This window comes from Pithys albifrons, chromosome 2, assembly GCF_047495875.1.
Source record: "Pithys albifrons albifrons isolate INPA30051 chromosome 2, PitAlb_v1, whole genome shotgun sequence".
Classification (NCBI taxonomy): Eukaryota; Metazoa; Chordata; class Aves; order Passeriformes; family Thamnophilidae; genus Pithys; species Pithys albifrons.
In genome coordinates this window covers 18679464-18693089 of record NC_092459.1, presented here as the reverse complement: position 1 = coordinate 18693089, position 13626 = coordinate 18679464, and the positions used below count along the sequence as shown (strand labels likewise).

General features: G+C 37.4%; 1 protein-coding gene across 3 annotated transcripts in view; it reads right to left on the bottom strand.

Annotated features, from left to right (window-relative positions):
• The window catches only part of DLGAP2 (DLG associated protein 2), a 459639-nt gene that overhangs the window by 367952 nt on the left and 78061 nt on the right, over nt 1-13626 (bottom strand). For all 3 annotated transcript variants that reach the window (XM_071548431.1, XM_071548426.1, XM_071548428.1), the window contains exon 2: nt 13035-13089. In XM_071548431.1, the coding sequence (XP_071404532.1) occupies nt 13035-13089 (55 nt within the window). The remainder of the gene's footprint in view (nt 1-13034; nt 13090-13626) is intronic.

The window sequence follows — 13626 nt, the reverse complement described above, 5'->3', positions numbered from 1 at the left end:
CAAACAAAAAAGAGATAAAAATTCATATAAGTTATAAAGAACAAAATTAGAAGATCGAAAAGAAAGGCATCAAACTTAGAGAAAATAATAAAAAAATTCTGCAGGGAGCTGCAAAACATTAGGCATGAAAATCAGAAAAATATCTAATAAAGTGATAAAACTGTCAAATAACAAAAAAAAATGAAAACTACCAACAATGGAGAGGATTTGAGTTATTGTCTATGCTGAGTTATGAAAGGTTCTAAGGAAAGGGAAAACAAAACATCAGCAAAGGTATCTGATGATCTGTGATGGTTTTGAATTACAACTTGACAAAATTAAAATTATGAAATGACATAGAATGTTTTCCACAAGGACTTAAACAATAGAGTTTGAAAAGAAGAAAGATGACCACAGCACCCCGACACATAAATTACTTGAGTAAATAAGCCAGAGACCAGCTCTAGCAGAAAACAATGAATGCAGCCCAGAAACTATTGCTTGCAATGTTTTCCAGCAGAGTAGTATCTTCATAGCTACAAGGTTGATATTTTGAAGATGTCCACCTTAAGGCCAAAATCTGCCTTCCAATATGAAGGTGAATCTCATGACAATTAAAAGGAAGAGCAATCAAATCTATTTGTTTACCCTTTATTGAATTTTAATACGAATAACAAGAAGTACAGTAAACCCCAAAAAATCATAGATTCATAAAATGGTTTGGGTCGGAAGGTTTCTTTAAAGATTATCTAGTCCAAACCCCCTTGGCCATGGGCAGGAACATCTTTCACTAGATCAGGTTATTCAAAGCCCTATCCAACCTAATTTTGAACACTTCCAACAGTGGGTCATTCATTCCAGTGCCTCACTACTCACTACTCTCATTGTAAATAAACTCTTCCATATGTCCAATCCAAACCTATCCTCTTTCAGTTTAATACCCCTTCCTCTATCTTTACAGGCCCTGGCAAAAACTGAATGATGCATGCTGCAACCTATTTCTTTTCAATTTAAAGCAAGAAGTGAAAAGACAATCATATTGAAGCATACAGTATGCCCTCTATGGGGGAAAAAAAAGAAAAAAGGCAAAAGAAAATACTATTATCTGCTTCAGAAACATCTTTGTCTATGCAGGCTGCTGTGTCTTCATTTGCATCTTGAGTTCATAGTTATGAAGGAGCACAGGAGGATTCCTCAGAGAGCCAGTCTCTCTGAAGTAGTAGAAAGTATCTGAAGGGTCCCTGTCAAATCTGATGTCCTGAAGGTGTCTCTTTTGGATGATACCAAGACACTTGTGTCTGCACACAAAGAGATAACTAAAGCACCATCCAACAGCCTATCTCATACTGCACATCAAAATATTCTGTGCCTTTGAGAAGCACCATTTTGTCACTATTGTATCCAAAATCAGCAAAATTTTTCCTAATCAGATAGATTATCTCAGTCCCCATAGCAACAATATTCAAAATGCTGCTAAAGATTCTGAAAAGAAAAACCTACAAATTGGGGGTTTACTGTTTACAACCACCAGTAGTATATCAAAGTTTGAGCCATGATTTGTGTTTCTCTAGATCAACAGCTTTCTCTAATTAGCAGCCCCATTCCCATCAGTTTCTCTAAAGCATTTTTAAAAGTGACTACCATTAAATTAAGTTTTCAACTGATTTTCTTAAATAGTTAACATAACAGGGCTTCAATGAAATAAGCATCGCAAATTTTTCATAGCAAAAAAAAAGTATTTTTCTTATGCTATAGCAATTCTCTGTAAGTTTCTGAAGTATATTTAATGTTACAAACTGAAGTAAAGATGATTGCCTTGTTGCAATGCTGCAGTCCAGAGGATGAGTTCAGAGTAGATTCCCTGCAACCTGAGTGCCAGCGATCTCTTCAGCACACGAAAATCAAACAGGCTTATCCATTCCTAATTTATCTATTTTAGCTTTGACGTTTTCATTGCCCATAAACCACTCCAGAAGTATAGCATAGGTATAGCACTTATTGAGTCACTGGACAATTTATCCAGTTTTAATCTTTGAAAATCTTACTGGTTTTCGGCATAGTAAATCACCTTGAAACTGGTTTCACAGAAGGAAGATTCATTTCTAAAGCACAGAGCAAGATCAGCAATCATGCAGGAATTTCTTTGTATCACCATCAGTGAGGACAAAGTTTACCACCTCGACTCAAGTTCCCTGTGTGCCACACATGCCTGAGAGACACACAGTCCTCAGCGCTGCCTGCCTGTGTCTGAAACCTGTTCTTCCAGGCAGAGCAGGGAGAGGTAGAGGCCACCCTCCTCACTGCCTCTGCTTGTTTGGTAGTCTAGATTGTACAGAGCAGTTGTTGCTGAAGAAAATACTTCAATGACCACAATTGTGTGTGGGTCTAGAAGATGACATTCCACTTTCTGAGGTGTGATTTGTTCCAGAAAAGTCTAAGTCTCATTCTTAGAAAGCAGGTTATGCCTTTCTAGCTATGCTCCAAAAGACCATGCCATGTAAGCATGTTCAAAAGAATCACAGGCAAAAGAAGCTTTTTTTTTCTTCATTAGCTAGCAACAACTTTACTTCTATGCTTTAAGATTTTCCTATTTCTGAAGCACTTTATAAAAAGCGTTCACTACTTCCCACTGAGCTTAGCAAATATTACCAGCAGTAACCACTGGCATGTACCAACTCATCACTGGGTTAGGCAAATTAACTAAGAGCAAATAAAAGCCTTCAAAGCTAGAATATAAGTCTTAAGTGAAAATGAAATAGATACTTTGCTGTTTGGATGGTTAAAGGAGCAATACCTGTCACCAGACTAATTTGACCAGATATTAATAAAATTAATGTCCTGCTAAAGGAGAAGCTTATAATACAGTGCATTTGTTTACTGTGCCTTATAAGTATTACAGTTTCCATAGAAACAAGAGAGAGCAAAAATTTTAGCACTGGGCAACAAATTCTATTGACCTTTTTAAAAGAATCATTATATATATATCTTTAGTGCAAATGCAATACATCAGCAAGACTTATACTGAGATATATAAAGCATGGATCAGCAGTCCTAATGCAAAGGTGCTCATGATTGTACATGATTTCCAAGTCTTTATGACAACAAAAGAAAGGACACATCCTTTAACACATGATATTAACAGTTCATGCCATACTGATCCTTCCTCTTTAGGCTTTTCAATTTTGTATTGCTTCCTCCAGCTGTCCTCCAAATGAGAAGGGGAGCAAAAAGCATTGAAGCATTTTCCCTTTCCCTGAAGCGTATGTGGTATCTTATCTCTTACATTTGCAATCACCTGCAGCTCAACCATGATGTAATTTCTTATGCCTTGTGGGCTGATTTCTGTGACTCACAATTTCCAAATATATTTGTGAAGGTGGTTCATGAATTAGACTTCTGTCAGCTGAAGCCTCCAGCATTGTTCTGCCCATGTTCAGTATGGAGGCTCCTGGCTCACAAGAAGTTTTAATGGTGCAGTACAGAGGATCAGTCCTCGGTTTATAAAGGACATTCAAGAAGTCATTACATAAGGTAAGAAAAACCGCAAATGCCCCCATGGCTTTTTGTCATCCTATAGTTATTCTTTGGTAAGTTTAGATTTCCTATATATAAACCACTGAAAATCTTCAGATGATTCATTCCCAGGGTTTGCTGTCAGATGAGCACAGTTATGAGTTATGCTTCTCGATGTTTCTCTGGTACTATGTTCTTAGCCCTCACTTCTTCCTGGATTTTAAGCTGTGAAAGGATAAGACGGAGGGGACAGCTTTGGTCAACTGCAAATTCACACTTCCTCACTTAAGCATTTAACTACCTACATCTAGCAAAGCAACAGATTTTAATAAAATTAATGCAATCTACAAGTGACAACATGCATCTAATCTTGTAGAATGACTTTCACAGAGGTATCACAAAATATCAGCCTCCTTTACAGAGAAACATCACCTTCTCTGCTCCTTCCCTGCCCCAATAATCTTTGCTTTAAGAAGGATAAGCTAATAGGACAGTTTTTGCTGTTCCTGGGCTCTTCTTTTGCTTTTCCCTGTTTAACAGCTTCACTCCTCTTGGCTGGTAGACTGGGAGCGATTCTCTTGAGATACAGCTTGTGTCTTACCCAATGCAGAGTCATACTGAGACGAACAAACCTCATGCGTGGAAGCATTTGCTACCATTTAATCTCAAGTCCAGAGGGTGCAGCACTGCCTCTGGGAATATACTTCTACAATAAGCACCACTAACAGCTTTGGAGATCATATGCAGTATTAGTGCAGAAACATTTGGTATTTCCCATCGTGACAGAAAGGAGACAAGTGGTTAAATTACTGCCTGTTGTGCATGACTGTAGACATTAGCAGCTGTTATTTATAGTTCCTATTATGCTATAGTATCCCAAAAGGCAGGAGAACCACGTCATAAAACATCACTACAAATAAAATCATTCTAGCAACGTAAAGCCATTTTTAGCATAGAGACTATCACTGTAGCTTCCCTTTAAATGAAAAGCATGAACAGCTCAGATGTTTTGATAACAAAATGTATGTTTTAGTACTCCCACCCCATCAGCTAATACAAGCAGAAATAGGAAGCACAGGAAGAATTGTACATTAATAAAGTTAGATGAAAGAAAAAAGGTACATCTGGAAGAAGTCTCCACGAATATGTCAGTGGAAGTGGGATGTCCTTTTCTGGAAAATGCACAACTAGAATGAAAGAGAGTTCCAATGGTTTTAATCATGGAAATGCTTGTACGCTACATATTTTTTAATTTGTTGTTGTATCGTGGGGAGTTAAATACTAGTTCAAAACATGAGGCAGACTACTCCGAATTAAGGAGCATGCCTTTGAGCAGGCAAACACTGTTCAGGCATATGAAAATAAAAGTTATCTAACACTGTTAGCATCTTAGATACAGAATCCAATTCCCCATCCTCTCCCACTCTTCTAGTAAAAAGGGGTGATGAAGGACTGGGTGGGGGTGTGTGGAAAAAGACAAATCAAACAACAGTTTGTTAAGACTGATTTGTTTTTAGAAGTTAGCAATGCGAATTCTAGTCCTTATTTTTTCTAACTTACATTCTTTTGGCAAGAAAACTTGTATGACAAACTCCATTATTCCCACAACCCTGAAAAAATAAATGCTCTTCAAAACCTTGAAGAGCTTCCATCAAATTTAGCATTCTAATACAACTGATGTGAATCTGGAATAAAGGACTGATAGTCATGTCTGATGTTGCTTCCACTGCTTACTCCTCTCAGGACTGGGTGTCTTCCCAGATCACAAACTGATATCTTTTTAGGATAACAATCTACTTAAACGGTTGAATTACAATTTCCAAAAAAGGAATATAATTAACATTTTTTAAATGGTAGCAAGTAAAACATACCTATTACTTCTATACTTTACACATCTGACTTGTATATGATTAATGCATCCCATCCCAGAGATCTGTTCTTGCTTCTGAGGTGCCTCGAAGTAGCTAGAGAGGCAAGACAGTACTGAAAAGAGGAATGCAGATATTTTTCTGTAGGCATTCCTGAGACCTTTAAAAGGTAAAGAAATACATTCTTTGACCCACAGTCAAATTCTTCTAGTGGTAATGAAATATCAGAGTGGTCTACTGTCCCCATATGAAAACAATTAATTCATGATTCCTCTGCCCTATAGCTATATTCCTCTGAGATCTCTAAGAATTCCTGATACTTCTCACTATTGACTTACAGTTACATTTTACCTTACTCACTGTATAAGTAGAAATGTCTAACTTTTGGTTTCTCTGCTTGATTTCACACTCTTTATCCACACACTGCACTGTGTTGGCCAAGACATGCATTTTGGCAGTGGACTTCAAAACTATGTTCCTCCACAAGAGAGTGCCCGTTTACAGTACAAACATACACAGTCCCTTAGTGCATGTGATTTAAATACTGCCTGGGCAATCATCTGTTTCACAAACAGATGAAAACACTGAAAAATAAAAATCCCAAACTGTGGCATATAGGAATCACTCATTCTACATAATGTTTTAATTTAGCAAGGTTTAGTCTAATTACTAATATGACCAGTTATCAGAGCTGCATGCAGCTTCTGCTGCTGCTGATGCACAGTTCTCTTCTCCTTTAACAGCTGAGCTGTACTCATTGGAATGCTCTACAAAACACTTCAGAAATAAAGGTCACGAAAGCTTTCTTGAAAGGGATGCTGTTTTCTGGAGATAATTTCCTTCCTACACACCTTTAGCTACCCAGATTTGTATGATGTTAGGCAAAGAGACTGCAAACACACATGCTCATCTGCCTCTAGAATTAAGCTTCACCAAGCTAGAGCCCCTTCTTTGATCCCTGTTCCCCCACACATATAAGGGTGAGACTGCTGTGAAGCTACTATTTTACAGTTAACAGTTTACATCCAGTCCCCAGAGCACAGCGATTAGGCAGCACTCACCTTTCAGGGGAGCATGTTTTACCAATTTGGAACAACTTACATGACATCTAAACATCAGTGAAGTCTCTTGCTTGTTTTAATTTTTTTGTTTGTTTGTTTGCTTGTTTTTAGGACTACATATTTTTGGATGAAACAGAACTATGACTTTTCATAACATTAATAAGAGGAGAAAAACACCTCTTGGAAGGAACTAGTTGAGTGGAAGACCTCGAACTGCCAAAAGGGCTTTGTAGTATGCTTGCAACCAACTAGGACACCATGCAAAGACTGAAGCACCAGTGCATTGTGCTGTGACTGTGCTTTTTACACCATAACCAGAGGGGCACAGAGATCCGGGCCAGCTGGAGTCTTAAAACAATTTTATGCTCACAGATGTCCAGAGTTTTCTAGCCTGTCCAATTATTTTAAGTGCATTAAGATATGTTGATTAGCTTTATAGCTGGAAGTCTTAATATTGAAGTCTGAGGTCCTATTGACCTTGAACTAACAGACCTGACCCCTCTGAAGCATGAGTGTACCCCAAACTGCCTATATCTTTGAACACATAGAGACCAGATTTTAAGATGGACAATCCTAGGCAGATGCAATAAGACAAGGTAGTCTTCTGGCTGGTTTGAGACTGCAAGAGTATAGTTCCTTATTCTAGCTAGACATCTAGCAGCACTAAGAACCTAAAATGGCCACAGGATATTGACTCACACCCTTTCATCAGTTTATCCTTGCACAGTCCAGTTCACTTCTCCCTTATTCATTCTTTACTATCAATCTCCAACACCTCTACAAAGTCATGGTTACAGGTATTGCTTTTAACAGCTCCAATGACAAGTTTTGGGTTTTTTTTGAATTTTCAGAAGTTGGTATCATACACCTATCCAACTAAAAGCAAAACAACCTTGATGCCAAGGTATGAGAACTTCTGGATTAACTAGAAGATTAAGAAAATACTCTTTATTTTCACCCCTCTAATTCCCATTTCCATGGAAACTGGGCTGGAAAGTACCAGCAGGCAGCCTGAAGCTGAACATCTGAATGAGAATGCTCATGTTGAACTCAGCAAGCAGACAGCAGGTGAAATCTGCAGGAACTGCCTAAAATCTATAGCTATATCTTGAAAGCAAAAGGACAATCTCAGTTTCAGCAAAGAACTTCCAAAGAGGATGATACATAACCCAAGTGAATATTCTTGCATTGCTACAATTTATAATCTGACTTCCTCTTTGATAAAACACAGGAAAAGTTTATATGACAATGGTACAAGACAAAAATTCATCACAATTAGTTAAGGCCTTCAAAATATTCAGATGGAAGACAATATGCTAAGTTATTTTTGTAGCAGTACTTTGGCTTCTGAACATTATCCTGTAATTTCTTCTGTGCAATCAAACTGGCTCCTGAACAGTTCATACATATGGACTTTCAGCCCAATTATCTGGATGGGTTTTCTCACAAACACACATTATATTGCAATAAATATATATCTATATCTATCTATATATATATATATATGTATATAGATAGAAATAGATATATATAAACCTAACTGGGAGGAGTAATGTATTTACTAGTTATAAAACACTTGGTTTTGAGCATCAATTCACACTCCTTTAATTTTAAAAACTAGTAGGGAAATACTATTGCAGATATAGATGAAGAAAAAAAAAAGCTATGTTACCTTCTTTATCCAATTTAGTAAAGTTTAGTGCAGGAATTCTACTTAATACCATCGTAGATTTTTCTCCTGTTCAATATTTGCTCTTCAAGCAACAGGAAGAAAAGCAAACAAGCAAAGGATGAAACATTCCTGTCTTGGGCTGTACTTTACCCAATGAAGAGGTTGGTTATTATTAAACTCCTGCTTTTGTATATAAAGCAATTACCACTTTCTCAAGCAGATATTCATTCTTTGCAAAACCAAAACATTGGTCACACTTTTTTTCAGTGTAATTTCAGCCAATGAGATGTACAAAAGATGATTATAATGAAGGATTTAACATCTTGTGAAACATCAATATCAGCACATAAGAGCTGATCTGAAAATGTGTGATAAAGACACTTCAGACAGCAGAAACCTTTTTTCCTTTTTTTTTTTTTGGTAGTGTTTAAAATAGTTATTTACCGGAATAAAGCCAGCATGATAGGTGCAGGTGCTCTTTATTGTACCTATATTCTCCTTCACAGTGGGAGGGGAAATTCATGCTTAAGACCTCAAAAAACAAATCAGCCCAAGAAAGTGCTGGCAACTATTGATTCATTCCTTCCTTTGGGATTTTCAGCGGAAAAAATGAGCCCAAATTTGCAGTCCACAACATATCAAACTCACAGCTATGATGGAAAAGAATAGTACCGAAACTGTTTGCGTAATTCCTTTGCATGACAGGAAACTAATAATTGTGTATCAAGAGCACAACAGAGGCAGAGAAGGTACACAGCTATCAGCATCTCTGCAGTGCAAGGGTGTCCATTTAACAGCTGCAGCAATGGTAAAAATCACACCAAATGCCTTCTATTAATGAGTCCCATTGATAACTCATGGTTTACTGCCCCAAGTATGTTTGTGCTCACCTTGAGAATCATTTACTGTGTTAGATCATGATACAGGGAGCCCTGGGATAAACAAAATTCAAACCCCAAATAATTCACTTATCCACTCTGAGACTGCTTAAACACAGCATGCACAACAGCATAAGCTTTCAGATATATTTCCTTTTTTTTATTTGCATGAAATTTTCTACAGCTAAACAACCCACATACACTGCCTGAAGAGTTCTATTTCAAGCAAGACTGGAAATAAAAATAAATTTTAAAAATATATAAATTTAAATAAAAAGCAACACACAGCAGGGTACATCGACTTCTCTGTTTCAAATCTGCATTCCTACCCCTCAAATTTTTATTTTGTTTAGGAATGCCAAAACATGTTGCATTTAATGGCTATCTTCATTTTGAGGGTAGAAACGAATTGTACTGCTCATACTGCGTGAACAGCTCTCTAAACCACTACCACAAACAAGAACCTTACTAAGTGGGGAGAGAGCAAGGAAGGACAGCCTCAGCATCTGCCTAAGGTTTACAGAAGTAACTATGCAGAAATAGGAAGGACTTCAGATTTGGCTGAAGATTTCTCATTGACCAGGGATGGATAATTGCTGGGAAGAATTTCTAAAGGGAATATGAGCAGGCTGCATGCGTCCACAGGGGGTGGTGGATGTCCATCAAAAGGGGAGAGCTATTTCTCCCAGCTGGAGCTGGAGAGAGAGAGAGGGTAATAATTCAAGAAAATAGGCAAGCTGCTCCCCACCAGATCATTAGTACCTTCACACTGTTCCCCCTTATGATCTTGTTACTAACACCTGTCCAGAGCATGTAACTGCTTTTCTTCCAATTAACTTTATAACCGCTAATGCATCCCAGTTGCTCCTGGCTGAGTAAGCTACAGGACTTGGAAAAAAATGAGTAGGACATCAATAAAGTTCTTACAGTATGATTATGGCATACAAGATGGAAGTGCAGAATAAAGATGTCTGGCCTGAGATCTTTTGCATCTTGAGACAGAGAGTATGTGACAAATACAGGTTCTGCATACCAGCTAATGTGATAACGAGCATATATTATGCCACTGCATGCTATATGAACTTTTAATTTAGTAATGAAAATATGATGAATGGAAAGACACAAATAAATTAACACTTAAGAGCTGAAACATCACTGTCAATTAGCAAAATTTAATGCGAGCAACCAACTAACAGTATTCAGTGTTATATTTAGAGAATGAGATTCTGTAAATGCTTTACATGTTTGAAAATCAATCATTCTTTAACCTTTGGAATACCTAATCTTATTAAATAGATATCTTCCAAAACTGCATTGCCATGAAATGGTTGAATTACATTTTTTATGCTCCCCTTTGAAAGTCTTAGCAGGACATGTTTTTATAGCTAAGTTATAAGCACTGAGAATAAAGGTTCATGGTAGGAATACTAACAAACCATCCCCATGGGAGGGGGATCCCATATACCCTTTTTTCCATACATAGTTCTTTTCTCCAGTTTACAAATACAGAATATCAGTACCACAAAATTTGGTCACTTCAAACTCCTACACAGTGTAGGAAAGGACAGTGATAAATGTGCAATTTTCTAGAGTACAGGTGATCCAAGGGTATATCACTTTTAAGGCTAAATGTGTGTATTCCCCAAGAACCACACTCCAGTTAGGTCTGAAGGGCTGCCAGATGAGAGAATGGGCTGGCAGCACTGGCCCCATTGTTCCCAAGGGCTCGTTTCTTTCCCTGAGGTGCAGCTCCAGTGCTAACAATGTGACAGAGGCTGGTCATGGAGGCATTCTTGAATGAGAAGTCCAAGACCACCAAGGTGGCTATGATTGGAGTGTTGGATGGATACAAATAAGTGGAGAAACTACTATTATATCTCTCCCTTCCACCCATCCCTGCAGCATCTGTGTTCTTTCCTAATGGTTTTGTCAGTCTCGTTATGGCTTCTTCCCCTCCTTCTTCTCTCATCCCTCCCCCTAGTCCATCTCTCTTTATCATTCTCTCATTATTAGGAACAACACCCAAGTCTGTACATTGCTCAGTTCCTCCAAATGTCAACAGCTGAATGCAAACAGACCTACAGCTCACAATCAGGCAATTTTTCTGGGCTCGTTTACTGAGAATGGAAACCAACAAGATTATGTTTGATGCATGCATTTGAATGCAAATAGCACATTCCAGATTTACACAAATTTAATGAATTCCTTCTTCTTAGTTTGAACTAGTTGATTCAGACATAATCAAACAAGACAAAGTTTCATATATCTCTAACAGACTCAGTGAATCAACCTCAAATTTGGTCATCCTTTTCCTCCAAAAAGAAGTTGAAAATCCCCCATGTCCTGTCCTGTCTGAACTCTCCTTCTTCTTCTCTCTGCCAGGTATTTAAACACTGTAAATGGGAGAAGTGGGGAAAATGGAACACAGAAATCACTGACTTTGCACCTGCTGGCAACTCCCCACTATACAGTAGGTAGACATGAAAATACTTCCTGCAGCAGTCACACAGAAGCAATAGAACTTACAACTATTTTCACATGTAATTGTGCTTGAGTTGTGTAGCAGTTGTTACATACCTAAACCTTCAAGGAGCTTATTTCAGAGTTTTCAAACCCAAATTTTACATTAGCAAGCTTCTCCCTTCTTTTTTATGCCCAAATTAAAGGACTTTTGAAGGTGACTGAAATTTTAGATAAATGTCTTTCTTGTTATTGGTTATAAAGACATACTATAACCCCTTCTGATAATTGGTCAATCTTACTGCCCAACTCCAGACCATCACCTTATGCAACACTGGCTTTGACATCAACATGATACACTTCAGTATAAATTGAGAAGAGTTTGGCTGTCAACAGAATCTGGACCAAATTCTTATATTACAAATAAAAGAATCAAAATAATTGTCACAGGATATTAGCAAAGGAGCACACAGACTGTGCTGAGGTCATTATACCGAGTCCAGTTTTCAGGAAATCTTGAAATTATTATGAAGGCCAAAGTCTGTCTGCAAGTTGTTCACTAAATATAAACTTTCAAATTTTTGCTAGAAGTCACATATTATTAACATCTTTCTATAGGACCTTATCGTGTTTACAGATAAAAATGGAAATATGATTTTAAATTTCATTTGAACATTTGCAGGTAAGCACAAGTCCTTCCACAGTTCAACACAGTTGTCAAGTTCTGTCTGCAATTACCCTTAGAGTAAATTGTGCCTGAAATACAAGTAATAACAAGCCAAGGAGCAAACCAGTTTATTTTAGTGATAGCTACTGGGGTAAGGGGGGATGAAGCCTTAAGAGACACAAGCAATCACATAAAATCTGTGTAGAAAATATCAAACAAAAAGCTTCATTTTTCCTTCTACATCTCTCAAATTAGTCTGTCAAATCATACTCACAGTAGCATATGCAGTCACTTTCACTCAATATATAATATTATTGAAAGGAATTTAAAACTTATTTTAGAAGAAATTGGTTTTTCCTGTAATAAAAGAATGTAAAATTAAATCATCACTTTCTTTTCATCCAATATCGTTTTCATCAATTGATTTGTTCTGGTCACAAGCACATTACTCTATGTTTGTTCCTGCACCAACACGACATGGTTAAGTGATACTCATTCTGTCTACTCCTTTAGCCTACTCCTCTAGTCTGAAAAATAAGCATAGAGCAAGCATTTATCTGTAGTATGAGCTTAATGCTTAGCACCTTTGTGAATCAACAGGACCAGACTGCAGATTTCAGTATTAAAGCCACTTGCCTGACAAAGTCACAAATTTATAATTAACAACATAGAAATGCTTCAGAAACTCATTCAAATACCTTTATAAGCAAGACCTGATAGCAGCCTCTAAAACTGCAACAGCTCCAGAAAATTAACAGAATACACAAAATTTTCATATGAAAGCAGGTAATTTAAAGAAAACATCCAAGTTGTCACTCCCTATAAAATAACTTCAGTGACCATAAATAGCAAACAAGACTTCTCTATACAATCCAATTTATGTTTGCATTTCTACAAATCATATTACAATGTTAACTCCTTAAGAAAAAAGTTTACCTGTGTTCCTGTCAGGTAAAATACAGCAATGCTTCTGCAGTATGCCAGGCAGAACCTGTGGAAACAAAGAAACAGGCATCAATGTACATATATATTTTAACATCATATGAAGAAGAGCCAGTGACTGCTGGAACACTGCATTTGCTGCATCTGATCACACTTTGTGCTCTCAAACTGCATCCAAATTAGCTATCGTGATGTAAATGTGAACCCCACTCATTAGGAACTGCAAACAGAGGAGAAACATCAAATTAGCTGCTCACTACCTGCCTGTAAAGTTAGTTTTACCTTCTCCCATTGACTACAATATCAAGATCTGATTAAAAGAACCTAAGGCCATAATTAAAAATGTTCAACTTAGAAGGACAGTATGTTATCAGTCAGTGATGCTGTTATTCCTGATTTTGTACACATGACCCTGGGGTTACAGCATCTAGATTGTCAGAAAACACTCAAGTCCAAATTCCAAAGCATTTCCCTCTCCACACAGCCAGTTCCAGCAGACAACTCAAAACTCCAGAAGCTTGAGTACAAAACTGAAGGGAATGGGGACAGAGAAGATCCCAAGTTCCTGATTCACCGCATTCACCAT